This window comes from Grammomys surdaster, unplaced genomic scaffold (assembly GCF_004785775.1).
Source record: "Grammomys surdaster isolate TR1022 unplaced genomic scaffold, NIH_TR_1.0 125889, whole genome shotgun sequence".
Classification (NCBI taxonomy): Eukaryota; Metazoa; Chordata; class Mammalia; order Rodentia; family Muridae; genus Grammomys; species Grammomys surdaster.
The window spans coordinates 949,569-976,361 of NW_021620714.1; the positions used below are offsets into that span (position 1 = coordinate 949,569).

The following is a 26,793-nucleotide window of genomic DNA, read 5'->3' on the forward strand; positions in this document are numbered from 1 at the left end:
CCCTCGGGTCCACCGAGGGAACCCAGAGCCGCCCGCCGAGGGGGAGGGGCCGCGAGGAGTCCCCACTCACCGGCTCCAGGCGACCGGTCCCGGTGCCACTACGAGGGTGAGACGCTCGCTCTTTGCCCGCCCGCTGCGCCTCTTCTGCGCACAACCTTGACCAGCCGGCGCGCACCACGGCGGCGCTCACCAGGCCTCGCTCTCCGCTGCCGCGCACAGAGCCGCGAGACCCAGCTCAGCCGGCGTGCGCACTGCGCCTGCGTGCGGGGGCCGGCCTGCGCGCCTGCGTGCGCTTCTCCACCACCCGCCGCAGGGGCTGCCGGGAAGCAGAGTCTCCGAGCGTGGACGCTCTAGGCTAGCACCGGCCAGGGAAAAGGCAGCGGCCAGGGCGTGGGTCTCTGAGGACGAGGTTGGCAGTCAATAAAAGCGAAGGCATGTAGAAGTTATGGAAACAAACTTGTCCTTACTAAGCTCTTCCAGAATGGACGGATCCCCCTCACATCACTATAGCTTCCCTCTCACATGGTAGGTACCTCACACCCGAGCGTGCTTATTGGATGAATGATGGCATGGTTGGAGGCTGAGGGAGTATTACAAAATACATCAGTGTCTCACGTTCAAAGAATTCACATGCAACCCGTTTGCAAGAACCTTCTGGGTATTCTCTTCAGTTCTCACCCATTTTGCCTGTTCATTTATTAATATCATAAGACATTAAATTGTTGAGCCTGGCGTGGCAGTCTAGGAAGTCTGAGGCAAGAGAATGGCGAATTCTAGACCAGCATTACTACGTAGAAAGACCCTATCTCAATTACGGCAGGTTTCAGAAAAAAAAAAATTGCTTTGATCTGAGAAAGCACGCTAAAACAAAATGTTTAGGGAAATGATGGAATTTTTCTTTCTGGGGAGTAGAGTGGTGGCTTCAAAGGAACACTTTAAGACAGCCAAGCAGAAGTCACAGGAAAATCTCACACACAGGACACAGTTGACCAAGTCGGTTTAAAAGGAATACTGAGGAGCAACGGACATGAGTCAATACTTTTATAAATGTAAGGCAGGAGGAGAAAAAGGACCACATGGACTAAATCCTAGGCAGTGTTAACGCTGTGTTTATTTCTCTTGGACTGTGTGTTGGCTTTAGTAAACTTGACACAAACTAGAGTCAGCTGGGAAGAGGGACCCTCAATTGAAGAATTGCTCCCATCAGATTGGCCTGGAGGCCTGTTAGTGGGGTGTTTTCCTGATTCACCATTAATGTGAGACTCATTGTGGGCGGTGCCACCTATGGGCTGTATAAGATAACAAAGTGAGAGTAAGCCAGGATCCAAATTCCTCCATAATCTGTTTCAATTACTGCCTCCAGGTTCCTGGCTTGAATTCCTGTCCTGGCTTCCCTCAAAGATGTACTGTAAGCTGAAATGCCTGCCCCCAAGTTGTTTTGGTTAGTTTTATCATAGCAACAGAAAGCACCTGGCACAACTTTCTCGGCCCTTCAGTCCATCCCTCCCTTTCTTCTCACTTTCTCCCTTCTGCATCACCTTCTCCACTAACAGTATGCTCATTACATCAAAGCTAAGTTTGATCAAAGCCGCTTGGGAAAAAGAAAGTGTTCTATCAGAGAGACTTGGGGGCTAGTTTTGTCAATTTGACACAAGCTAGAGTCCTCTGGAAGGAGGGGATCTCAATTGAGAATTGAAAATTCTTGCTTCCAGAAGATCCAGTTGTAAGGCATTTTCTTAATTAATGATTAATGAGCCCGGGGAGGGCTCAGCCATTTGTGGGTGGTACCATCAGTGTGCTGGTGGTTCCGGATTTTATAAGAAAGCAGTCTACATAAGCTACAAGGGGCAAGCTAATATAAGCAGCATCCCTCCATGGCCTCTGCATCAACCCCGTTGGAGTTTCCTGTCCTGGCTTCCTTCAATGACTGACTACAACGTGGAAGTATAAGCCAAATAAACCCTTTCCTCCCCAATTTGCTTTTTCGTGACATTGTTTTATTAGAGCTATAGAAACCCTAGACAGGTAAGTATGCCTGACCATAACTGAGTTGATGTCTGACCATTATATTCTGCTTAAGACTCATTCAGAGTAGTCCTTGTGGAAACTTGTTATTTCCTAATCCACCCTTACTCCTAAGTGGATATAGTCCTTGAGAGTCCTAACCAAAAGTCACAGGTATCCTCTAAGTCTGTTCTCTTTGGCAGGGCCTCCTCAGCCCCATGAGACAGGGTCTTGGCTGTTGCTTTTACAATCTGCAGTTACTAAAGGACAGCTTGGGCAAGTATCGGGCTCTCTCTGTCTTGCACTACCTCAGTACTTCTTCATTAAGGTTTTTAGCAGTGGAAGGGTTGACCCAACTCAACAACAGTAGACCACAGCTGCATAATGCCTTTACACAGAAGTATAATGCCTGTACAGATGTATGGTCTTTTATGTTTCTGTTTTTTATTTTGAGAAATACAAAAATCAAAGAACAGTATTTTTACTATTATGAATATTCTCATATATATATGTGTGTGTGTATACAAATATATGTGTATGTATATACATATATATGTGTGTGTGTATATACATATGTGTGTATAATATATATATATACTATACACACAATAAATAAATAAAACAATTCAGTATTGCTCTGTGTTTATGAAACTAAACTGCCTATATATATGAAGAAGGAAACTGCCTTACCCTAGGACATTGCATCATTTTTTAGGACATTGCAGCATGTTTAAGCGTCTCTTGCCTGGCCGGGCAGTGGTGGCGCACGCCTTTAATCCCAGCACTCGGGAGGCAGAGGCAGGCGGATTTCTGAGTTTTTTGGCCAGCCTGGTCTACAGAGTGAGTTCCAGGACAGCCAGGGCTACACAGAGAAACTCTGTCTTGAAAAACAAAAAAAAGAAAAAAGAGTCTCTTGCCTGTATGTATATATGTACAACATATGTGTGAATATCTGGTACCTGCAGAAAATCAGAAGGTACCAGATCCCCTGGAACTGCAATTGCAGACAGTTGTGAACTGCCACACAGTTAATGGGAAGCAAACCAAGGTCCTTAGCAAGCACAGAAAGTGTCCTTAACCACTGAGCCATCGCTCCTGACCCAGGACACTGTCTTTACTATCACTAGATGTGATAGACAGAAGTCTAAGACTCTTCTGACCCTGCCACCACTGTGACCTCTGATTCTTGGTGCTGCTCTGTGTGATCCCCACCTGTATTAGTCAGGGTTCTCTAGAGTCACAGAACTTAGGATAGTCTATATAATAAGGGAATTTGTTATGATGACTTACAGTCTGTAGTCCAACTTCCCAACAATGGTCAGCTGTGAATGGGAAATCCAAGGATCTAGTAGTTGTTCAATCCCACAAGGCTAGTAGATTCCAACAGATGTGCTAGCAAGTAAATATAAGCAGGCAAAGAGAGAATCTTCCTTCTTCCAATGTCCTTATGTAGGTCTCCAGCAGAAGGTGTGGCCCAGATTAAAAAGGTCTCCAGCAGAAGGTGTGGCCCAGATTAAAGGTATGTGCCACATACCTGGATCTAGGACTTGTTTTGTCCCAGGCTGACCTTGAACTCAGAAATCTCCTTGCTTTAGTCTCCTGGGATTCATAGCCACTAGCCTCAAGATCTCCATGCCAACATCCAGGTCAGAAACTTGTATCTCCCAGCCTCAAGATCTGGACCAAAGGTGAACCTTCCAATTCTAGATTGTAGTTCATTCCAGATATAGTCAAGCTGACAACCAAGAATAGCCATTACACCACTCCTTGAATGTCTATAGGACCCCTTACTTATTCCTAGCCAACAGGCTGAACTCAAAGATGGTGGAAGGCCTCCTGTGATGACACTTCATTTAGTATTGCTTTGTGTTTATGAAACTAAAAACTCATGCTGGCTTTAAGCAAGTTGCCATAACTGTCATTTGCCTATAGAAAGTCACCTGGTAGGGCCTGCTGATGGCCTCTAGGACCTGAATAGCCTTTAGCTAGATTTCAGTAAGAATCTAAAGCCTGCAATCACATAATCACAAGAAACGAATTCTGCTAAAAGCTTGAGCAAGCTTGAAAGAAACATCTTTTGGACTTGAACCTTCATTTGAGAAACATGTACTTTATTGCTGCTCAATAGATCCTGAGCAGAGGATCCAGGTAAACTGTGAATACTCTCTGTGAATCTGTTTGAATGGGTATGTATGGCCTGCCACCCCTCCCATCCCTCCCATAGACTTACGGGGAATGTCACTATTAGGAGATAAGGCCTTGTTGGAGGAAGTGTAACTGTAGGGGCATGCTCTTAGGTTTCCTATGCTAAAGCTCTACCCACTGAGGAATTCCATATGTTACTACTTTTATCGTTCTCATTTTTTTTTTTTGTCTATGAAAATTAAAACCCAACTGACCACTATTAGGAGATAAGGCCTTGTTGGAGGAAGTGTAACTGTAGGGGCATGCTCTTAGGTTTCCTATGCTAAAGCTCTACCCACTGAGGAATTCCATATGTTACTACTTTTATCATTCTCATTTTTTTTTTTGTCTATGAAAATTAAAACCCAACTGACCACATACATACTGATACTGTTTTTAAAACAACTAGAAAACTGCAGGTTTAGAGTAAAAGATAGTTCAGTCAGGAAAGTACTGGCCAGAGTCTGAGGACCTGAGTTCAACCCCCAGCATCCAAGCAAAAAGCTAGGTATGTTGATTTGAGCTTTTAATCCCAGCTCTGGGGAGATAGAGATAGGAATATCCCTGGGGCTCGCTGGTAAGCCAGCCTGGCCTAATGGCCTAATCAGCATGGCCCAGATCTCAGTGAGAACTTCTCAAAAACAAAACAAACAAGGTAGACAGTTCCTGAGGAACCACACCTAAGGTTACCCACGGAAATGCACATACTTTGGCATGGTGGCACACACCTTTAATCCCAGCACTCGAAAAGATAGAAGCAGGAAGCTCTATGGCCTACATAGTAAGACCCTGTCTCAAAACCTCTGCAAGCTGAGCTGGAAAAAAACCCTGTCAACCTAACAGAGAAATAAATAAAAACAATACAAATGTGGATTTATATTATTACTCAAATATAAAAACAGACATTTTAATTAATTAAAGGCAGGCAATGGCAATGCATGCCTTCAATTCCAGCACTCAGGGGACAGAGGCAGAACTCAGATCTCTGAGTTCCAGGGCAGCCAGGGCTACATAGGAGAAATCCTGTCTCAAAAAAACAAAACAATGACAAAAAAATATATATAGAAATTGACTTAGAATTATATAATCTATATTTCTTTTTTGTTACATACATCCTGTTACTAAAAACAAAATAGCAACAGGCCTAGTTAAATCTGGCAGCTAGTAATAAGTACAGGAATTAAGTAACAGGTGTAACAAAAGTGTGGCATATTTTATAATGTGTCTATCCCTTTGCTTCAGCAACTTATTTTAATTCTTTGTTGCCTGTTTGAACTTTGTAGGATATATTATTCTATATTCTTTTTGCACACTTGTTTTTATGGAGTGGTGCTGGGGAATGAAGCCCAGGGCTTCACACACGCTAGGCAAGTCCATTACCAACTAAGCTCGGCCTCTCAGTCTGTACGTTAAAGTATATAAATATAAGAACAGAAGCACAATAAAAAGAACTAATTAAATACATATTATCTGTATTAAATAAAAATAATGATGTATTTCTGTCCTGAGAAGGTTGAGTATTTTTATTCTTTCTTTCCATTTCCTTTTCCATGAATACTTCCATGAACTGCCTAAAGCCTTTGGGGGAAGTCAGTCTGCGCGTCTCTCTCTCTCTCTCTCTCTCTCTCTCTCTCTCTCTCTCACACACACACACACACACACACACACACACACACACATATAATGGTAAAGCTGAAGAGAGTCAAATATGAAATTTTGACTTGCAGCTCTGCTTTTTTGCCTGCATAACAGTGGTTCCTATAATCATTGCAAAATCATTGCAAAATCATTGCAAAATAATGACATCAAGCTAAATTTTCTCTCAAACAGTACACAAACATAGAGTAATGAAGGTTTCATTTACTGACACAGCAGGTTAGAAGCTTCTTTAAAGGCATTCTGATACATGTTGTATGCCACCCTAAGTTAAACATCTTTTCTAGAGCTAGGATATTGTCAGCATAGAGTGCTTACCTGGCATACCTAAGGTTCAGTCCCTAGGACCACAAAATAAATAATAATACCCACTATATGTAAAACCTCTTTCCATAAAGAAAATTGTTAAGCACAGACGTAATCTGTGGTTGCAAAGTTGGAGTTAAATTTTAAATAAGTTGGATTAAAGAAACTTGGGAAGTACATTTTAACTTGCTTTCCTTTTTCTAAGGACTTGTTAAGATTTATTTAATAAAATATATATATGTCACTGTCTCTATCTTCAGATACAGAAGAGAGCATCAGATCCCATTACAGATGGTTGTGAGCCACCATGTGTTTGCTGGGAATTGAACTCAGAACCTCTGGAAGAGCAGTCAGTGCTCCTAACCACTGGGCCATCTCTCCAGCCCATCTGAGGACTTTTTTTTAAAGTGTAGAACTAATCCTATTTCCAAAATATTAATCCTTCCCCACTGTGTTTCACTATAGTAACAGCTTAGTCAGCCCACTCCCTCTGTGTTCCACATGGCTTCTTCACAGATGACCTGTTCTCTCATTCTCAGCTTGGTACCGCTCAGTCAACACATGCAGGCCGCACTATCCTGACAACTAGTCACCCTTTGACTGTTCCTTTTTTAATTACTGTTTGTCTTAGGGTCTCATTGCTGTGAAAAGATGCGTGACCAAGGTAACTCTTACAAAGGCAAACATTTAATTGGGACTGGCTTACATTTTCAGAGGTTTAATCCGTCATCATCATAGTGGGAAGCATGGCATCCTGCAGGCAGACTTGGTGCTGGAGGTGCCAAGAGTTCTGTATGTTAATCCACAGGCAGCCAGCAGGAGGATCCCTTCTACACTGGGCAGAGCTTGAGCACAGGATCTCAAAGCCTGCCCCTACCATTTCCTCCCAGGCTACATCTATTCCAACAAGGACATACCCAATAGTGTTATTCTTTGTGGGGCAAGCATTCAAACACATGAGTCTGTGAGGGCCAAACCTATTCGTACCACACTATTACATTTATTTTTATTGGAAGGAAGTGGGGGTGTGTTGTGTGGAAGTCAGACAACTTGCAATTTTCTCCTTGAACAATGTGAATCCCAGGAATCAAACTCAAGGAATCAGGTTTGGTAGCAAGTGACTTTATCTACTGAGCCATCTCAACAACAGCCCCACCCACATTTTTTTAAATGTGTATGTGCTAGAGATTGAACCTACAGCCATGCACAGGAGAGGCAAGCACTCTACCATTGAGTACATCTCTAGCTGAACTGCAATATAGTCTGTTTTAGAGAAAGCTGGGGGTGGGGGGGCCGGGAAGCAAGCTGTGTTCTGCAAACAAATTCAGAATTCCTTAAGCAGGAAATCAGAGATTTCTAGATACCTAGAAATGATTGGGTTAGGAGTGCGTATTACAGCCTTTCAATAGTCCATTGTCATGGCCCTGTGGACATCTTACTTTGTTTTGATGGACCTAGCTATAACAGACCCAAAATGGGATTTCACAAGCAAAGGACCAAGGTGGAGACCTTTCAAGCCAATAGTGTAGAGCCCAGATTTTAGGACAGTACCATATAATAGAATAAGCATGTTTCTTACAAGGAGAATACAGCTTAAGGTAAGAGCAGAAGGGAATGTTCTTATGAGAAGTTGAAGATTGAACAGTGAGAGGTCAGAGGTTTAGAATTACAGATAAATATGAATGTCACAGTAGGCAGTACATAGATGGTAAGATCAGCCTCTCTATTACAAATAGCACCTTAAAGTCAAATTCAGGCCCTGTTGGGGTGGACTCAACCTTTTTCTTTTATTTTGGATTCAGTCCCTATACGAGCTATCCTCTTTGCCTACAGCACTCTCCTAGCTCTGCCCCCACTTACTTTCAGGCCTCTGCTGCTTTTGAAGCTTCTTCCAAGTCCTTGATGTGTGTGTCCTGCTCTGACTTGTAATCTTCCTTTAACTATATGTATTCATACTTGTTCATGTGTCCATATCTGCCTTTCTGATTATTCAGGATAAAATGTTTTAGAGATATTTTTCTTGCATCCAGAAAGTGACAGAACTACTTGTAGTAACCAATAAATGCTTGGTGACTTAATCCATATGCCATATAATGGATGAATGGCATTGGATTTTTGTTTGTTCGGGTTGTTTTTTTTTTTTTTTTTTTTTGGGTGGGGAGATGGTTGTTTTGTTTTTCCATGACAGGGTTTCTCTGTATATTCTTGCCTGTCTTGGAATTTCCTCTGCAGACCAGGCTGGCCTTAAACTCAGAGATCTCTCCTGCCTCTGCCTCTCAAGTTCATAGACTAAAGGTGCACTCCACCATACCCAGCATCGAGTGGCACTGCTTGATATGACTAAACTTTTGATGTCCTTTGAGTTTGCATCATTCCATTTCACACATTAACGATTCACAGCCAGTTACTCAGACAAGGTGATTTATTTGGATATCCAAAGCACTTTATAAAATTATATAGAAAACCTGAAATCATCCTGTTGTCCTAGTTTGTGTTATCATTTTAGAAAATAACAGACTTGAAAAAAAATATCCTTGTTCTATGTAAAGTATTCTTGCTGTCACCTAGGAAAGGAGATGAAAGATGTCAAGTAGAAAAGACAGGAAGTTTTAGCTGGCATCTGCCCAATCAAGCCCAGAGGTAAAGGCGAAGGCACGAAGATGCTAGTGTGTGGTCAGTGCCTTTACTGACCCCGTCATTCTGAACAGATAACCTGTTAGTCATCATTTTTGTCAGTTATCTCAAACTCTTCTGCTTCTTAAAATGATACAGTCGTTAAACAGGGCTGCCATTTGAGATCCTTTGCCAGGACTGCATCGAAGAGACCATTCCTGGCCCTGATGAGTAGCCCTGCGACCACATATGATACTGTGAAAATGTCCTATCCTGTGTACAAGTCCACAAATACCGAGGCACGGCCTGCATGCCATTAAAAACAACAATGGTTTCAGGGTTGGAAACATTGTCAACGACGCTGTCATGAACATCTAAGGCCCCAGGACTCAATGGCGGAGGGATGATATTTGAGAAATTACCCTGACAGAAGGACCCTGTGAGTACTTCTGCCTCAAACACATAGATTAGCTTGTCTGTGTTAGAAGTTTTCCTGACCTTGTCTGCTAGTTTTTTGAGGCTCTTGGTGAAATATATGCCAGCTCCATAAACTGGGTCTGAAAGAGAAAAAACAAATGCATTCTGGTAGATGATGTCCATTTGGGTGCTAATACGTATCCTCTTTCTAGACACTCACATAAGTAATGACCTCCACCCTAAGTTACTCCCCTGAGACAAGATCACTGATAACATCAACAATAGTTTTATGTTAGAACATACAATTAGAATTTACAGAAAGTAGATGGCTTTCAAAGCAGTTTCACATTGATTAGATTCAATTAACCTGTAATTTGGATATTTTCATTTAAAGCATGAAAATCTAAGATTTGGAGACATTATGATTCAAGTCAATATTAACCAGACAGCAGCAATAAGGAAATGTGTTTTTCTTAGAACATTGGCAGGCTACACATGCTACAAATAGGTTTATCTCTACAGCTACTGAGACTATAGTCTTTAAATAGCATCCAGTAAGAACTGGCGGCATCAACATAGGAGGACAATTGAGTCTGAGGCTAGCCTGTGCTAAGAAAGCAGCATGAAAATCAAAACGAGAAAGGGGAGTGGGCAAGAAGGCAGTCCTGGACATTGTAAGAGAAACAATGTAAATGTTTTTGGTTTGTTCAAGAAGAGCAACCTTGGTTTAGGAGAACATAGTCCTCATATCCCTTGCAAGGTATCCTAGTCTCTTACTATGGCCTGGTACAATGTTCCACTAAGTATCCTCCATTGTTTTGGACTAGGTTTATGAACTAGGTTTACACCTATTGTATTATACCAGAAAAGATAGATTCTGGGGTATTAACAACACTCAAGAGCCAGGCATGGTGGTGTATGTCTATAATCCTGATGTAGGAAGATTCAGAGTTCTCAGCAAACCAAGACTATATAGGAAGACCTTTTCTCAAATAGCAAAATAACAGAAATGAAAATAAAACAAACCAAACCCCTCCAGACTAAAAGCCAAATTCTGGGCTTCAGGATGGTCCCTGTTCAGTAGCCCTTCTTCACTGTAGAGGGTCTTAATGCAGCTTAGTGACATGTATTAGCACCACAGGGCCAGGGTTCAGTCCTCAGCTGTGAAAACATCACGTAGAGGGACCACACTAAAGCCTCTTTGAAGCTCTAGTGTCATTCCTTCTTCCTGTCCCTTCTACACTGAACCAAACACCGGCTCAGGCTCTGGAGCAGCACTGGGAATCAGAAATGCAATTTAAGCTGCATGTGACACTTTAACAGTTTTCTAGTAGCCACTCTTAAAAAAATAAGGAGCTAGGCGCAGTGGGGCACTCGTTTTCTGGGTATTGCTCGGTGTGCTAAATCATGCAACACTTATGATACTTGTGTTTGCTTTGTATTGTTTATCCTTTTATGTTTTAATTGCAGATAAATCACTTCTTGACAGCCCATAATCAGATCAGTTGATAATCTTTAATCCTAGCACTTGGGAGGCAGAGGCAGAGGCAGGCAGATCTCTTGTTAGTTCCAGGCCAGCCTGGTCTACAAATCAAGTTCCAGGCCAGACAAGGCTACACAGAGGAAACCATGTCTCAAACAACAACAACAAAAGGATCAAATCAAACTATTAAAGTATCATTTTAATATCTAATTATCAGTATAATAGTTCACTAGGGAGGGGGCTGGAGAGATGGCTCAGAGGTTATAAGCTTGTTTTTCAGAGGGCCTAGGTGCAGTTCCAAGTACCCATATGGTGACTCACAACCATACATATCTCCAGTTCCAGGGGATCCCACGTCTTCTGATCTCCACAGGCACCAGGCACACATGTAAGGTAATACACATACATCCGTGCAGGAAAAAGACTACTCCACACAAATTAAATCTTTTAAAAAGTTGTATACTTAAAAAAAAATTTTCACTAAAGAGATATTTTATGTGTATAGTAGACTTTGAAATCCAGTACCTATTTTATTCGTATTTACAGTACATTTCGATTCAGATTAGCCACTTCTTGTGTTCCGTAGCCATGGGTTGCTGGAGGCTGCTACACTGAGCAGTCCATGATAAATGGCTATGGTGATGTTTCTGTTCTGAAAACATCACAAAGAGAGCTCCCTGAAATGTAAACCCAGAAGAGACAGTGCCAAAACAATAGTAGTCTGAGATTAAAAATAAATAAAAGTTTCATTGCAAAAGTTTCCTTTTGAATATTGCCTCAAGGACAAAAGAGATAAAGCTGCAAAGCCTCTTAATACATATGTCCACATATAAAAATATAGCCATATATATTAATATATGGATATGAGATGTTTATTTTTAATTCACAAGGGAATCATGGTCTTAAAATTCTAGCATCCATAGTTGTCTGTGAAGGTTTTCTTCAACAAAAGGCTGAGAACCTGGAGGACTGAGAACATGTTTTTTTCTGTTTTGATTTTACACTATAAATGACAGGAAAATAAAGCATGATAGTTTTTTAGAGAAGTTTTCTCAGTTCAAATATCCTTTCTTCCAGATGGTAGAACCAAAATAATAAGAAAGAGATGTAACTTGTTCTGACCCAGAAACTGCAACCACCCTCTTCCTCAGCCTAACACCCCCTTTTTATCTCCTGACCAAAATCCTAAGCCTGTCTGCCCTGATGGGGGCATCTCACTGTCTCTGGAGCTCACTACACCCACTGTGTCCTGTGAAGCCACAGACTCCCACTGCTCAGCCTGCCTGCTGTCTTGACTTAAAGCTCAGCAAGTCTAATGTTCCCTCTATTTCCACCTCCCCCCTCCAGGCCAGTGCACAGACTTTCAGCCTGTTTGCCTGCTCTATTATTTTCTCTGGCTCCAACAAAGTAATCTTTGAGTTCCCTGCTGAGTCCATTTTTTAAATTGTTTTATTGATGTTACCAGGATCCTGAAAAAGGGATTCTGTGTCCCCTTGTGGGATCATGAAGACATGAACTTGACCTCAAATGAATCCTCCTACTTGCTGAATTTTTAAATTATTTTTGTATGTTTATAGATTTCATTTATTTTCTATGTGTCTGTGCGAGTGCTTGTGTACGTTTGTACATCATGTGTATGTAGCGTCCATGGAGGCCAGAAGAGGGCACTGGATCCCTCTGGGACTGGGGTTACAGATGGTTGTGAGTCACGATGTGGGTGCTAAGAATCAAACTCTGATCCTGTGGAAGAAGAAGTGCTTTTAACTTCTGAGCCATCTCCAGCCCTGCTGGCTGGACTCTTAAAAAAATTATAGTTATTCATTTTTATTTTATGTGTGAGTGGTTTTGCCTACATCAATGTGTGTGCACCAAGTATGTGCTTGGTGCCTGGATAGGTCAGAAGAGGGCATCAAATCCTCTGGAACTGGAGTAACAGATGGTTGAGAATCACCACGTAGGTTCTGGAAATCAAACCTGGGTCCTCTGTAAGAGCAGCAAGTGCTCTGAACCACTGAGCTTGCTGAATCTTTAAAGGAATCATATTGCTGGAGAAATTGTAATCTGGCTACAATAATCTGACCATCTTCTAGCCTGTGAGGCAGTCCAAGGGCAGCAGTCCCCCCTTCTAGGCAGCAGACCTAGAAAGGGACAAAGGCTATTGAGCAATCCTCTCCAGCAGCACACAGTGTGTGTTCTGTGTTTTCCCTCTCCTGTTTCAAAATGGGAGTTATCACTACACTTCTCCCAACCCATTTCATACCAGTAACTAATAAATAAGAGGGGACACTTCATCTGCCAGATTATACATACCTGATTCATTCACAGGAAATAGAGGATGGAAGGGCTAGGCATGATGGTATATGCCTTAAATCCTAGTAACAGTACGAGAGAGGGGAGGCAGCAGGCAGATCTCTGTGAGTTACAGGATAGCCAGGACTACATAGACTACATAGACTCTGTCAGGGCACAAGACACAAGTTTCTTCAAGTTACTTCCTTAAGTAACTAAGTCACTTTAAGTTAAATGTAAGCTTCTAACTAAGGAATGAGAAGTTGGTATTGATAATTTTGTTGAAATGAGAAGGGTAAGGGTGCTCTCTGCAGACAGGATAGCTAGAATACAGAAACAGGAAGGAAGTTAGAACCATAGCCGGGCGGTGGTGGCGCATACCTTCAATCCCAGGACTTGGGGGGCAGAGGCAGGCAGGTTTCTGAGTTTGAGGCCAGCCTGGTCTACAGAGTGAGTTCCAGGACAGCCAGGGCTATACAGAGAAACCCTGTCTCAGAAAAAAAAAAAAAAAAAAAAAAACAGAACCATCGATACTGCTGTCCACACTCACATCAAAGTATTGCCCACAAACAAAAGAGTTAAAAGAGCAACATTTCTAAAAGACTTCACCTCTGAAGCCCAGGAGCAAAGGATCCCTTCCCTGCAGCCCATCCACTGATGTCTGCTTGCCTGTGCCCATGTAGGCAGCACTGAAGACGAGCCCAGAGGAAAACCCTGATACCTACCATAAGATGTCGAGTATAGTCTGTGGAAGCCAACTCTGCACACCGCATTGCAGAACTGATGTGGGACCTGCTGAAACAACCTTTGGCTCCCAGATCCCCTTAGCGTCCTCTCTTCCATCATTTTCTTCTTCTCTTGGAAGGCAGCCAGCAGCATCTTATTGTCTATCTGTTCCACCTATAAGCAAAGAAAAGAGAATTGATGCTCTGAAAAATGGCTTCTTAAATTGTTTCCTGCACTGCTTGAAAAATACATGTGCTATGTGGATGGAATACATGAAGTTTGCTTTTCAGTCCTCTCCTAATTTAGCTTCTCTCTCTCTTCAAAATCTACCTACCCCTTTTTTCAATAAATACATTTAATAACGTCAGTTGTAGGCCTTTAGAGCCAGAGGTAGAGAGACAGGTAGAGAGGTATCTCAGCTACATAAAAAGTATGAAGCTAGCCTGGGCTACATGAAACTCTGTCTGAAAAGAAAGTAATTTAATAAAACTTCACAGGATTGGTGGATGGCTCGGTTAGTTGGTAAAGTGCTGGCTTGAAAGCACGAAGACCTGAGTTCAATCCTCAGACTTTTAAAAAGCCAAACATGTGACATGTGCTTGGAATGCCAGCACTGGGGAAGACACGTGTCCCTGGCTGGCCACGTGACACTGGCTGGCCAAGCTTGCCTAATTAGCAAGTTTCAAGTAGAAGTGAGAGACCCTGTTTTAGTTACTGTCCTATTGCTGTGAAGAGACACCATGTCCAAGGCAACTCTTATAAAGACTGCATTTAACTAGGGCTTGCTTACAGGTTTTGAGGTTTGGTCCATGATCATTCTTAAAGGAAGCAGGTATGTGCCAGAACAGTAACAGAGAGCAAGACAGACTGGCATAACTTTTGAAAGCTCAATGCCCAGCCCCAGAAACCCACCTCCTCCAATAAGACCACACCTCCAAACCCTCCTGGGAACCAAGCATTCTAATGTATGAGCCTATGGGGTGGGGGTGAGGAGGCATTCTCATTCAAAACACCACAGACACTCTCAAAAACCAAGGTGAGCTGTGGAAATGTCCTGAGGCAGGACAATTGCTAAAGTTTTTTTGACTTCCACATATTAGAGACCTCAAATAGAAGTCTTTCCTGACAGTCTTTTATGAGAAGGAATTCAAATCTTTTTATCTCCCCGACCTAGTAAGACTCTTATGTAAATGCTTTAATTCCCTACCCCATAAAACTTTATTTACAAAGGCCAGGCAGCATTCTCAGAGATTAAGTAATTTAGGCACTGGCACTCCTCTGCTCCCCCATTCCCTTCATCTCCTTTCTTTCTTTTTCTCTCTTTCTTTCTTTCTTTTTTTTCGGGGGGGGGGCGTTTCGAGACAGGGTTTCTCTGTGTAGCCCTGGCTGTCCTGGAACTCACTCTGTAGACCAGGCTGGCCTCGAACTCAGAAATCCGCCTGCCTCTGCCTCCCAAGTGCTGGGATTAAAGGCATGTGCCACCACCACCCGACTTTTTTAATCTTTTTTTTTTTTTTTTTTTTTTTTTTGGTTTTTCGAGACAGGGTTTCTCTGTATAGCCCTGGCTGACCTGGAACTCACTCTGTAGACCAGGCTGGCCTCAAACTCAGAAATCCACCTGCCTCTGCCTCCCAAGTGCTAGGATTAAAGGCATGCGCCACCACCGCCCGGCTCCCTTCATCTCCTTTTGACTGTTTCTTTTAAAGCTAGCCAAGCCAGAGACTGTGAGGTCAGACCCTTGTCAATGGGGACAGGACACAGTCTCCACCTGTGTTAGAATATAGAGTGAGCTCCCTGCCCAGTGTGCTGGCTCTTCTGCTTTCTGAGTGGCACGCCCTGCTGACGAGAAGTAAAGTTTTGCCTTGTTGAGACACTTTAACTGGAGAAGCCGCTTTATTTCAACAGCATACACACTCCAGGCATGTCTGTCCTGCTACACGCACAGCTACACTGTGTCATCAGCATGTGCAGTCACTGGTACTGAAATGACCAGCAATACAAAGTATATGTCCGATGAAAGCTAATGGTTTAGTGAGATAAAAGTAGGTAAACAGAGGTAGCACGGCAGGCTAAACATTGTGCTTTCCACTGTAGAGGTCAGTGATAGGTAGACACTTGCTCATAAATCTTGAATCTGTGGCTCTGCTTGTCGTGACATCATGTCTACCTCCTGATGTCAACTCTACTCTTCAGGTCTGTATTCCCACCCAGTCTTATTCCAGACTCCAGGTGACTGAGCGGCTGAATTCTTGGCAGGAGAATTTTTATTTTGGCTACAGAACCAGTTAACAGCTCAGTAAACCAGAGCCTTCTTTGATTAGATATACCTTCACAACCCACAAGCCACACTTTTCAAACTGTTTCTCTCGGTCCTGAAGTTCCTGAGTTAAAGACACTGGGTATCGGTGAAATGTGTATGATTGTTCCATTTCATCCAGTTTTCCTTGCTGGTAAATCCCCTGTCCTAAAAAAATAAAAGAATAAAAAATAAGAAAAAACCTTGTTTCAATGCTCCATGAACACAGGGGTTAAAAAATGTTCTTCTTCTTTTTTTTTTTTTTGTAAGTTTATTTTATGAGTGCTCTATCTGCATGTACACCTGCATGCCAGAAGAGGGCATCAGATCCATTATAGACAGTTGTGAGCCACCATGTGGTTGCTGGGATTTAAACTTAGAACTTCTGGAAGAGCAGACAGTGCTTTTAACCACTGAGCCATCTCTTCAGCCCCCAAACAAATTCTTGATAGGCAGTAGTGGTGCATACCTTTAATCCCAGCAGGTGAGAGAAGCAGAGGCAGGAGGAGATCACAGGATATTCGTGCCTGGTATATGCATGCTGGTGAAATAGAGTTTGGGCCACCTTGAGTTTGAGGCCAGCCTGGTCTACATAGCGAGTTCCAAGACAGTCAGGGCTACACAGAGAAACCCTGTCTCGAAAAACCAAAATAAATAAGTATCTAAACATGTAGCAGATTATTCCACTGGGAGCATATGCTTCGTATGGTTTAGGACATGCCAGAAGAGCTGTACCAGGTACTCAGGAGCTGTTTCTGATTAAAAGAAACAGAAACTCTTGCTCTTCTTTTGGTTCTAAAGGTATCTAAAACAAGAAGAAGCCTGCCACCTCTGCATTTCATATTTGTCTCTTTTACTTCAGGCCTAAGTATACAGGTATGTCTATTAATAAGGAGTACCAGTCTACTTTATCTTAAGGCTGAAAACACCTAAGCCTCAGTCACCTTGCGACCACCTCCAAGATGAAAACAACAGTCTGTGATGGAGACAGATCTTGTAGAATCCAGGTTAGTCCCTGCCTTAGATGTCTGTTATTAACAATAATTTATGAGACCACCTTGTAGGACCCTGAGATGAGGTAATGATGGGCAGGAAAAACCTTGATGAGGACTGCTTGCTTTCTCTGCCTACCCTCAAAGTATTCTTTTTTCTTTTAAGATTTATTTTCATTTTATGTGCATGTGTGTTTTGCCTGCACGTATGTCTGTGTACTGTGTGCATGCAGTACAAGCAGAGACCAGAAGAGGGCATTAGATCCTCTGGAACTGGAGTTAGAGATTCTTAGTGACCCTGTGTTAGGAATCAAACCCAGGTCCTCCAAAAGGGTAGGACTCAGCTCTTAACTGCTGAGCCATGTCACCAGCCCCATAACTCATTCTTGAATTAAACTCAAAATTCACATAAGTAACCAGAAGAAAGTGAAGTCTCTGGGAACCCTTGATCCCTTCCTCTTCCTAATGTAAACTACTGAAATCTTCCTCTGCTTTTTCCTACTCCTGCTCTGAGTCCTGGGAAGGGTGGCTGAGATAAGTCTCCTGGGGCTACCGGAGCCCTAAACCCCTGGTTCTAGAACTGCAGTGCATTAAGTCACAGGATAAAATAGAGGGGTGATCAATTTGTTCTTGTTGACTTGAGTCATATGACTACAGAGATGTGAGGGAGAGGCATTGGTTATACTTCGCTCCCTACAGCAATGCTATGCTCATAGGAAATACTTATGTTGCTCATAGGAAATGTCCGTACGGGAGCCAGGCTGCAAAGTAAGAATTAAGAAAACATGAAGGGGGAAAACTGGCTCAGCAGATCAGAGCACTTGTTCTTGCAGAGGACCTAGGTTCCTGGGTTTGATTCCCAGAACGTAGGTCAAGTTCCAAAAGATGTGACACCCTCTTCTGGCCTTCATGGGCACTGCATGCACATGGCACATAGGCCTTGCATATGTACCATGCATGGAAAGCACCCATACACATAAAAAAATTAAAAATTAAGAAAGCATGGGAGACAACAAGACATTCATACAGCGTTTCAGTTTCCAGACCCGTTCACTCTTCTACCTCCTCTTATCAAACCAGCATGGAAGTGGTCAACACAGCTTTAGAATTAAGGAAGGAGAAATTCAGAGAAGTTAAGCAACTTGCCCAACACAGCTAAGTAGGTACAATTAGAAACCTGGCTTTCCTTTGTGTCTTCTACAAGGAGACATGACATATGTCACCTGTGGTTTGAGCAGGAGCAGAAATCAGAGCAGAAGAATGTATCTATGGTGTCCCCTGCTTCCTCCCTCCGTTCCTTGTTTTCTTCCCTTTCCTTCTTTCTCTCCTCTCTCCCCTTCTTTCCTCTCTCCTTCAATTTTGAAATCCAATGTTTTTGTCCAAGGAAGCTCTCTATTTGACTGAACACACAGGTAGATAAACAAAAATGGTGGCAGGGAGGGGGTGGGGGTGTGGGGATAGATTGCTTTATCCCCGTAAATTTTCAGTTTGACTCAAGAACAAGCATAGTAAAACAGCCTAAGCCCAAACATGGTGCCTGGTCAAAGAGCCGTTAATTCAATCATGCAATACAGGTGATAAGTTCAAAGTAACTCCAGAGAGGGCTAAGTTGTAAATCTAAGAAAACAAGAGGCACACAAGCAGAAGCCATGCAGAGCCCCGACCTCAAAGAAAGAGACTGCATATTACATATTCACAAAGCATGAGATTGGCTTGTAGGTCACTGGAATTCAACAATACTAACCAAGCTCCTGCTGCATACCAGGCTCTACTCGGGTTGGGCACCGGAGACACAGAGATCCACAAGCTTGTACTGTCAGAAGTAACCATCAGAAACAATACAGCATTCTGAAAGGAGGGTCTGCTGACCAGGCTAGGCTGACTCCTGACAGACCTCAAACTGGCAGGTCAAGAGATGAGGCCTAAATCTGTTTTCAAGAACTGGGCAGTTCTAGCAAGTCCTGCCCTCAGAAGCTGCCCTGCCACCTTGCCTGAAGCAAGGACAATGGGTCAGCAACAGTTTCCAGACCTCTCCAGCAAGTTTCCAGCCCCCACACCCCATAATGGAATGTCCCTAGAGATGGAGTAAGATAGAGGTCACCTACTCCTGAATCCTCTAAGGTGCTTTAAATCAGGCCTGCGAGCTCACTTGGTTGTTCTCTATCTTGGTAATGGGAGACCCCAGCATGCTGGACTTCTGCAGACTAAAACATTCTTGCATTTACATACTATTTGAGTCTGGGATATCATTCTTTGTGAATCATGGACCCTCACACTGCCTCTTGTCAATTTTTGTTTAAATTTTCTGATATATAGTTGATATCCCATAGAATAAAAGAATATCAAAATTATCCTCTTTTAATAACACAAACTTTGACCTAAAAGAAGACATACATGTGAACCTCTGAAATGCTACTGTGAAGCAACATGCCCAGTCTTCTATCAAAACTGCCATTTTGCAGGAGAACATGAGACTTCCGTGACTCTACACTGCTAATCCTGGGCCTCCTGAGCTAACAGCGGTGTCAGGTAAATATCCACATTCATTTTGTATCAAAAACAAAATGAAGAACATAATTTTGGTTCTTATGTGTGTGCCTGGTAGCAGCAGAAGTAAGGAGAAGGATCGGGTGCTCTAGAACTGAACTTAAAAGGTGGCTGTGAGATGCCATGTGGGTACTGGGAACAAAACCCAGGTCCTCTGTAAAATCAACACTTGCTTCACCTGCCATTTCTCCAGGCTCTGGTCTTGTTTCTTAAGAAGGGGCCTCATGTAACCCAGCCTGGCCTGAAATCTGCCATGCAACAGAGGATGGCCTTGAACTTCTGATTCTCTGCCTGTACCCGAGTGCAGTCACACCATGTGCCACTGCAGCTCACTAGCCCTGTACGCTTATTTCTTCCTCTGGTTAGCTGCCACTTATTCAGCTTTCTATTCATCAGACCTCCGCCAAGGTGGCTTGTCCTAGCCACACTGGCAGGAGAACCAGGAGTTCAAGGCTCTCCTTAGGTATGTAATAATGAGTTTAAGGCCAGTTTGGGCTACTTGAGACTTTTTCTAGGAAGGAAAGGGAAGAAAGGAAGGAAGGAAGGAAGGAAGGAAGGAAGGAAGGAAGGAAGGAAGGAAGGAAGGAAGGAATGAATGAATCTGGATATAACAGAGCTGGTGGAAACAGAAACTCGAAGCAGCTGTGGCTGCCTGTACCAGATATGCATAAAATCAAGTCAGCCAAAATCTGAACATGCAAAGGGGAGAGCCGCAGGAACTGGCCCCTCTAACTAAGGAACTATGGTATTTGATGGCTACTAGGAGAAAAGAGTCCATTTTCCTCAGGGATGTAGTCCAGTAGGTTGCTCATGGTCCACTGGATAGCACTAGATTCTCAAGCATACGGAAGGCTCCAATTGGACTCAGTGGACTTTTTAAAAAGGACATGAAGTTGGAAGAGAATGTGGAGGAGATACCGTGGAGCTTTTACAGGTCCCACTTGAGGGTTAATAATAAACATAATAATAAAGACACTGGCAGGGATAAAAGTAATAAAATAATAATAATAATGACACATAGACATCTATACAATTTAAAGCTTTTAGCCTCTTTGCTGGGGCTGTTCCTTATCTAGCCCATCAAAACTTAACCCAAATTACCTGCCATTGAGTCTCTCCACTTGGTATCTCTTTCCTGCAGGTCTTTCTGCTCAAGCCCCAGACCCAGCCCCTACCTCTTTACTATGCAAACTCAACCAGTTGGCACTGGGAGCAATATGACCTTCTCCACAGCACTTGCCTTTCTTTCTTTTGGAGTTTGTGAGACTGTGACAAACATTTACATATCCTGCTAGCCTGGTGCAGCCTAGCCCAGCCATTAACAATTGAGAACACAGGGACACACTTTTTCACAACCAGTAAATACAATATTTGTGGGTCATCCCAACAGGGACGTCTAAGAGAAAGTGGAACAGAAGAATGGGGGTGAATATGATCAAAATTTCATACATTGTATGCACGTATGAAAGTGTCAGAGAATAAATAAAAATATTTACACCCTCAATCATGAAAAGCAAATAACCTAACCCTGAGCCAGAATGACTTATTTTCTTCACTCAGTCTATTATCCACAAATATACAAATATATGCTACTAGAAGAAACATCTGGGAGAGCTGACTTTTGTTTGAAGACAGTATATTATGTAGGGCAGGTTAGGTTCCAATTCACTTTGTAGCTGAGGGTAGACTTGAACTCCTGACCCTCCTGCCTCTATGTCCCGTGTGTTGGGATTCTACCTGGCTTTGGGAGATCGGGGTCCACTGTTTTGCTTCTTTCTGTTTCTGTGTCATCTTATCTGCAGAAAGCACTTTGGAATATTATTGTTGTGCCCTGACTTAACAAATTTACTGTTAATACCAACACTAACCAATACTAATACCAATATTAACCAATACTAACACTTCCCTCATCCCTTAGTTAGAAGGACATTTACTTGAAATTTAACAAACTCTTTTTGCCTCATTTAATTTTTATGTATTTATTTCTTTTCAGACAGTCTCTCTATGTATGTAGCCCTGGTTGGCCTGGAACTCACATAGATTTACCTTACAGGTGTCAGAATAAAAGGTGTGTGGCACAATGCCTAGTAGGGGCTTTTAATTTAATATGCAGACACTCACCTGACAAGCTCCAAAGACTCTTCTCCCTTTTCCCTGCCACTTCTTCCTGAACATCACACAGCATACATTCAATCTTCATAACTGCTTCAATGAGGTCAGCCTGGGAACCTTTAATCTCTACAGTTGCTGTTCTTGGACTGACAGTCTCCGAAATGGAGACACTTAAACTTGTCTGGAGCTCAGACAGCATACCATGCTCTTTCTTCCCAAGGTAGAGAATATGATTATTCTCAATGATGTGGTGGTCCTCAGAGGCCAGCAACCTTTCAATCCACTCCTTGGCCTCATACATGTCTTCCACGTTTACACCCATGAGATTGATGGCAGGAGATCCATCTTCAAAGCTGCCTCTTCTTTGCTCCCCTCTGGTCCACTGCAGGGCTAAAACACCTATCAAAAACAGATATGGAAAGCTGATGAATATTTAAGGATCACAGAACATCACAGCCACTATATGCCCCAAGGATATCACTGCCATTCTCAGCCACAGCAGCTAAGACCCATCTACCTATAATGCTACACCAGGTATAAAGAGAATCTACATGCTTAGCTTATGGCCTCCTAAGGGAAGAAAAAACAAAGACATACCGGTTAGCTTAGAAGGCAACGCTTTATCCGTATCTACCCTCTGCTGGGTGTGATTTGCCATTCACACATAAGTGAGTTTACCTATTCTCACCTGCTAGAGTGACATATCCCTTAATCTCTTGTACCTACCAGATTTAAAATTAAATACCTAAAGCTACAGAATCCAAGGAATAAAATTCATTTTAAAAAAACAAAAAACTGAAGTTGAGAGTTGTAACATGTGCTTATAATCCCGATATTTGAGAGGCAGAGCCAGGAGGATCAGGGATTGAAGGCTAGCTTTAATTACATAGAGATTTTGAGGCTAACCTCGGCAATAGGAGACCCTGTCTCAAGATAAATAGATGCATAAAATAGAGGGCGGGAAAGGAATTAATTAAAATATTAATTTTTAGAAAAGTAGTAGCAAACTGGTAACCAGTTAAGCAAAATATTTCACAGAGAAGCAGACCTTACGGCTTGCATCTATGTTAAAAAATGCTTATCTTGATTACAATCTGAGAAATAGACTATCACCCACCAACCAGACAGAAATTGGGAAGTTTTGCAAGGTTCATAGAGCACGTGTGTGTGTGTGTGTGTGTGTGTGTGTGTGTGTGTGTGTGTCCATCCGTGTCCAGAGAACAATTTAAAGGAGTTAAGAGATCAAACTCAGGTTTTTAGGCAAGGGCCTTTACCCATTGAGCCATCTTAAAGGTTCACATTGGAACTGACTGCCCAATGGAAATAACCTGATGCCCTTCAATAATGGATTGTCATTGTACTGATGAAAAGAAATTACCTTTACATGACTGAGTCACAGAAACAACATTTTGAGTGGGAGAAAAAGAAAGTTGAGAACTATTCCAGACATTGTTCCAAGAGCCTTACACATTTTATTTAAGTCTCACAATCCTATGAGATAGGAACTATTCCTCTTACAAATGAAGTCACTTAAGATTCCCAGAGTCATCAAGAAACATGCAGGGCAGTAGGACTAATCATGTCCACCAAGCTAGTAGGTATGGATATCTAGTACTAATGTTGACACAACCTTGCTTCCTAGCAGTGATCCCAAGACAAAGGGGGAGGAGCTGGAGATGGCTCAGTGGTGAAGAGGGTGTATTGCTTCTCTAGAAGACATCCTTTTGGATGGTTCTTCCCATCTGGAAGCAATCGATCCCCACCACCCACATCAGACAACCTACAACCACTTCTTAACTCCAGCCCCAGAGGGATCTCTGGCCTCTCCAGGCAAAAGGCGCTTACATGCATATGCCCACCCTCCTCCTGTAACTAAAAGTTTTAAAAATGATGATGATGATGATGTGATGATGATGATGATGATGATACAACTGGGTAGTCAACATCTCTCTGCAATATCATGGTTGGTACCAGGAATGCTATGGAAAGCATTAAGACAGAACTCTAAGGGAGGAGACAGGGAGCTGAGTGGAAATAAAAGCATAAAAGCCAGTGTTTAGGATAACAACAGGGCTGGAGAGATGGCTCAGCGGTTAAGAGCACTGTCTGCTCTTCCAGAGGTCCTGAGTTCAATTCCCAGCAACCACATGGTGGTCACAACCACCTGCAATGGGACGCAATGCCCTCTTCTGGAGAGGGGAATTTACATTACTTTCTAGAAAAACACAAAAACAGTACACAGTGATACTTCCTTGATCCATCATTATTAGGAGAGAATAATTATTTCAGATCACAAAATTGTTCAAATCACCAAGGGTAACTTTTTTAAGAACAAAAATGTTTTCAATTAACTACTTATTACATAAATATGTCTAATAAAGATGTGCTTCTCTTCATCCCTGGCTAGTATAACTTTCCCTTGATAACCTAAGATAATCTTTATCAGACATTATCAATGTTAATTATCTTCCTAATAAAAGTAAATTCTAATTTCTTCACAGATATTTTCAAGAACTACTGAATAAATCATGATCCTTGTCGCTGTGCTTTAGGTTAATGACATATAGAACGTTCATATTCCCTTTTTGCCTTAGCCTAAAAGTCCACCTCTCACCTGTTCCTCTATACTCCATGAGGTACGACAAACACGAACTGTGTGTGTTTGCTCCTATGGGTTCTATCCATGTCAAGGACTGCCCCACCACTGTTGGCCGATGGAAATCTTTCCATCCCAAAGCTCAGCTTTGAAACACTCTTGTCTGTGAAGCCATTCTTGACTCCTCCCCTCCCCTAGTCTACCTGAGGAGTTTACCCATCTTCTCCTTATTTGCCTCCTGGAACTGGTTTAATGCTTTGTAATTTTAACTTACAAAACATCTTTTGATAATTGATAATGATCCAAATATTATCTATTATTTATTTAAATGATGATGATGTGTGTGTGTGTGTGTGTACGCGCGCGCACGTGTGTACATTTGAAGGTTACAGGACAATCCGTGAGAATCAGTTTTCTCCTTTTCTGTATGGGTTCAGGGAGCTGGACTCCGGTCATTAGGCTTGGCAGCAGGTGCTTTTATCTGATTAGCCACCTCACTGGTCCACAACCACCTACTGTTACTATCACCACGCTACAGACAAATAAAGGCTCCTAAGAAGCACCATACCAAGATTCTCGATAGAGTTGCCCCTTCTGTACTTCCAGCCTGAAGAGCCATTAAACATTCCACCCCAAAGAGTGAGACAGAACTAAACTCACAGGCACACAGCATCCAAGACTGCTTTAACCCATCTATCCCAGCAATCACAAACCTAGCTCAGCCGTGAGATCAACTAGACAGTTTTTGAAAAGACCTGCTTGACTAGGTCAGAGTTCCCGAATCAGATCAGCAATGAGAATATATGAACAGGCACCCCACCTCTTCTTTAGAAAAGAGTCTCATGTAGCTCAGGATGGCCTCAAACTTGCTTTTAGGTGAATACAACCTGGAACTCCATGTAAAACTCAGGAATGCATGTAAAACTCTTAATTTCTTTTTTTTTTAAATTGGAAATGATTTTTTTAAAGATTTATTTACTTATTTATTTATTTAATGTATATAAGTACACTGTCCTTGAAATATCAGAAGAGGGAATCAGATCCCATTACAGATGGTTGTAAGCCACCATGTGGTTGCTGGGAATTGAACTCATGACCTTTGGAAGAGCAGACAGTGCTCTTAACCGTTGAGCCATCTCTCCAGCCCCAACTATATATATATATATATATATATATAATTTATTTATTTTTTTCAAATTGTAATTTACTCATTCACACAGGGGTTATAAACACAAAAAGGCAGGACGGGGGGGGGGGGGAAGGGGATGACACCGAAGTGTGGGTGTTCAAGGGGAATACAGATATCTTTCAAAACATGGTATTGGCTGGGTGAAGGTTCAGGAGACAGATCACTATGACTCTGCCTATGATTCACTTGTCCTTATCTAAGTTGGTATTGTCTGCCAAGGCTACCTATTTACAAGGTCTATGACTACTCAGGCTTATAAATTTCCACAAAAGCTACCTGTTGACATTAGCTTATAGCCATCTGTTTCAATGTTTTTCCACAGAGACCCAAGACTTGGTGTTAGTATACATGTATGACAGGTCTATTGCTGATTTTACAGCCCCAACTCTTAATTTCTTACTCACCACTATTACTGCTGAGATTCAGCTCGTTCGACCTTTTTGTCATTTCAGCACAAAAAACCTAAAATAAGCAAAGCAGAACAGTCATAGCAGAGTGGACAACCACAGTAATAAAACCTCTACCTGAATACACTGTCTCATTAGACTCCATTCCCGCTGCCACAAGCCTGAAGCAGCCTTAGACAATCCAAGAGCACGTGTGCATCACTATGGTCTTTTAGAACATTGATTCTCAACCTGTGGGTCCTACATCAGATAACCTGCATATCAGATACTTACATTATAATTCATGATAGTAGCAAAATTATACTTATGAAGTAACAAGGAAAATAATGTTATGGTTGGGGGTCACCACAGCATGAGAAACTGTATTAAAGGGTCACAGTGTTAGCAAGGTTGAGAACCACCATCTTAGAACATCTGAAAAGTTAGTACAGGTAAAAATGAAAAAAAGCAAAGACCTGGTAGAATTTAGACAAATTACAAGCTTTCATCCATTCAGGTATTAATGTAGGTAACAAATTAAAGCTAAAATAAAAATATAGATCACTTCTACATGTTATCAGCACACCAAACTGTTTTATATGGGTTCATTATTGTAAACTACTTAACACTGGGGCTGACTCATTGAGCATTCAATATATGTTCTATATGGTAATTATTGTTACAGGTAGCTTACAGAAAAAAGACTGAATATTTCTAGGCATATCCTTTAAGATAGAGTTAACCTGAAATAAGTGAAATCTCTTAGGGGCTTCGAAACACCTTATCCAGTATTTTTCTTATTCAAGGTCGATAAAATAGGTAGTACTTTACTGAAAAAAATATAATACTAACAAGATAAACATTAGAAGACTAGATTTTGCTTTATATCTGCATTTCAAAAATGAAGAGAGAGAGAAGGAGGGGGGAGAGAGAGAGAGGAAGGGAGAGAGAGAGGAAAAGAGAAGGGGAAAGAGAAGGGAGAGGGAGAAGGAGAGGG

General features: G+C 42.2%; 2 protein-coding genes across 4 annotated transcripts in view; both read right to left on the bottom strand.

Moving 5' to 3' along the window:
• Kpna1 (karyopherin subunit alpha 1) overlaps positions 1-216 on the bottom strand; it is a 54,689-nt gene extending 54,473 nt beyond the window's left edge. Inside the window, exon 1 of the mRNA XM_028752245.1 lies at positions 71-216. The gene's annotated coding sequence lies outside the window, so the exon portion shown is untranslated. The remainder of the gene's footprint in view (positions 1-70) is intronic.
• An 8,338-nt stretch (positions 217-8,554) lies between these two features.
• Parp9 (poly(ADP-ribose) polymerase family member 9) overlaps positions 8,555-26,793 on the bottom strand; it is a 38,081-nt gene continuing 19,842 nt past the window's right edge. For all 3 annotated transcript variants that reach the window (XM_028752294.1, XM_028752293.1, XM_028752295.1), the window contains 5 exons: positions 25,815-25,872; positions 21,635-22,024; positions 16,006-16,142; positions 13,678-13,852; positions 8,555-9,320 (listed from right to left, as the gene is read on the bottom strand). In XM_028752294.1, the coding sequence (XP_028608127.1) occupies positions 8,926-9,320; positions 13,678-13,852; positions 16,006-16,142; positions 21,635-22,024; positions 25,815-25,872 (1,155 nt within the window). In that variant the 3' untranslated portion in view covers positions 8,555-8,925. The remainder of the gene's footprint in view (positions 9,321-13,677; positions 13,853-16,005; positions 16,143-21,634; positions 22,025-25,814; positions 25,873-26,793) is intronic.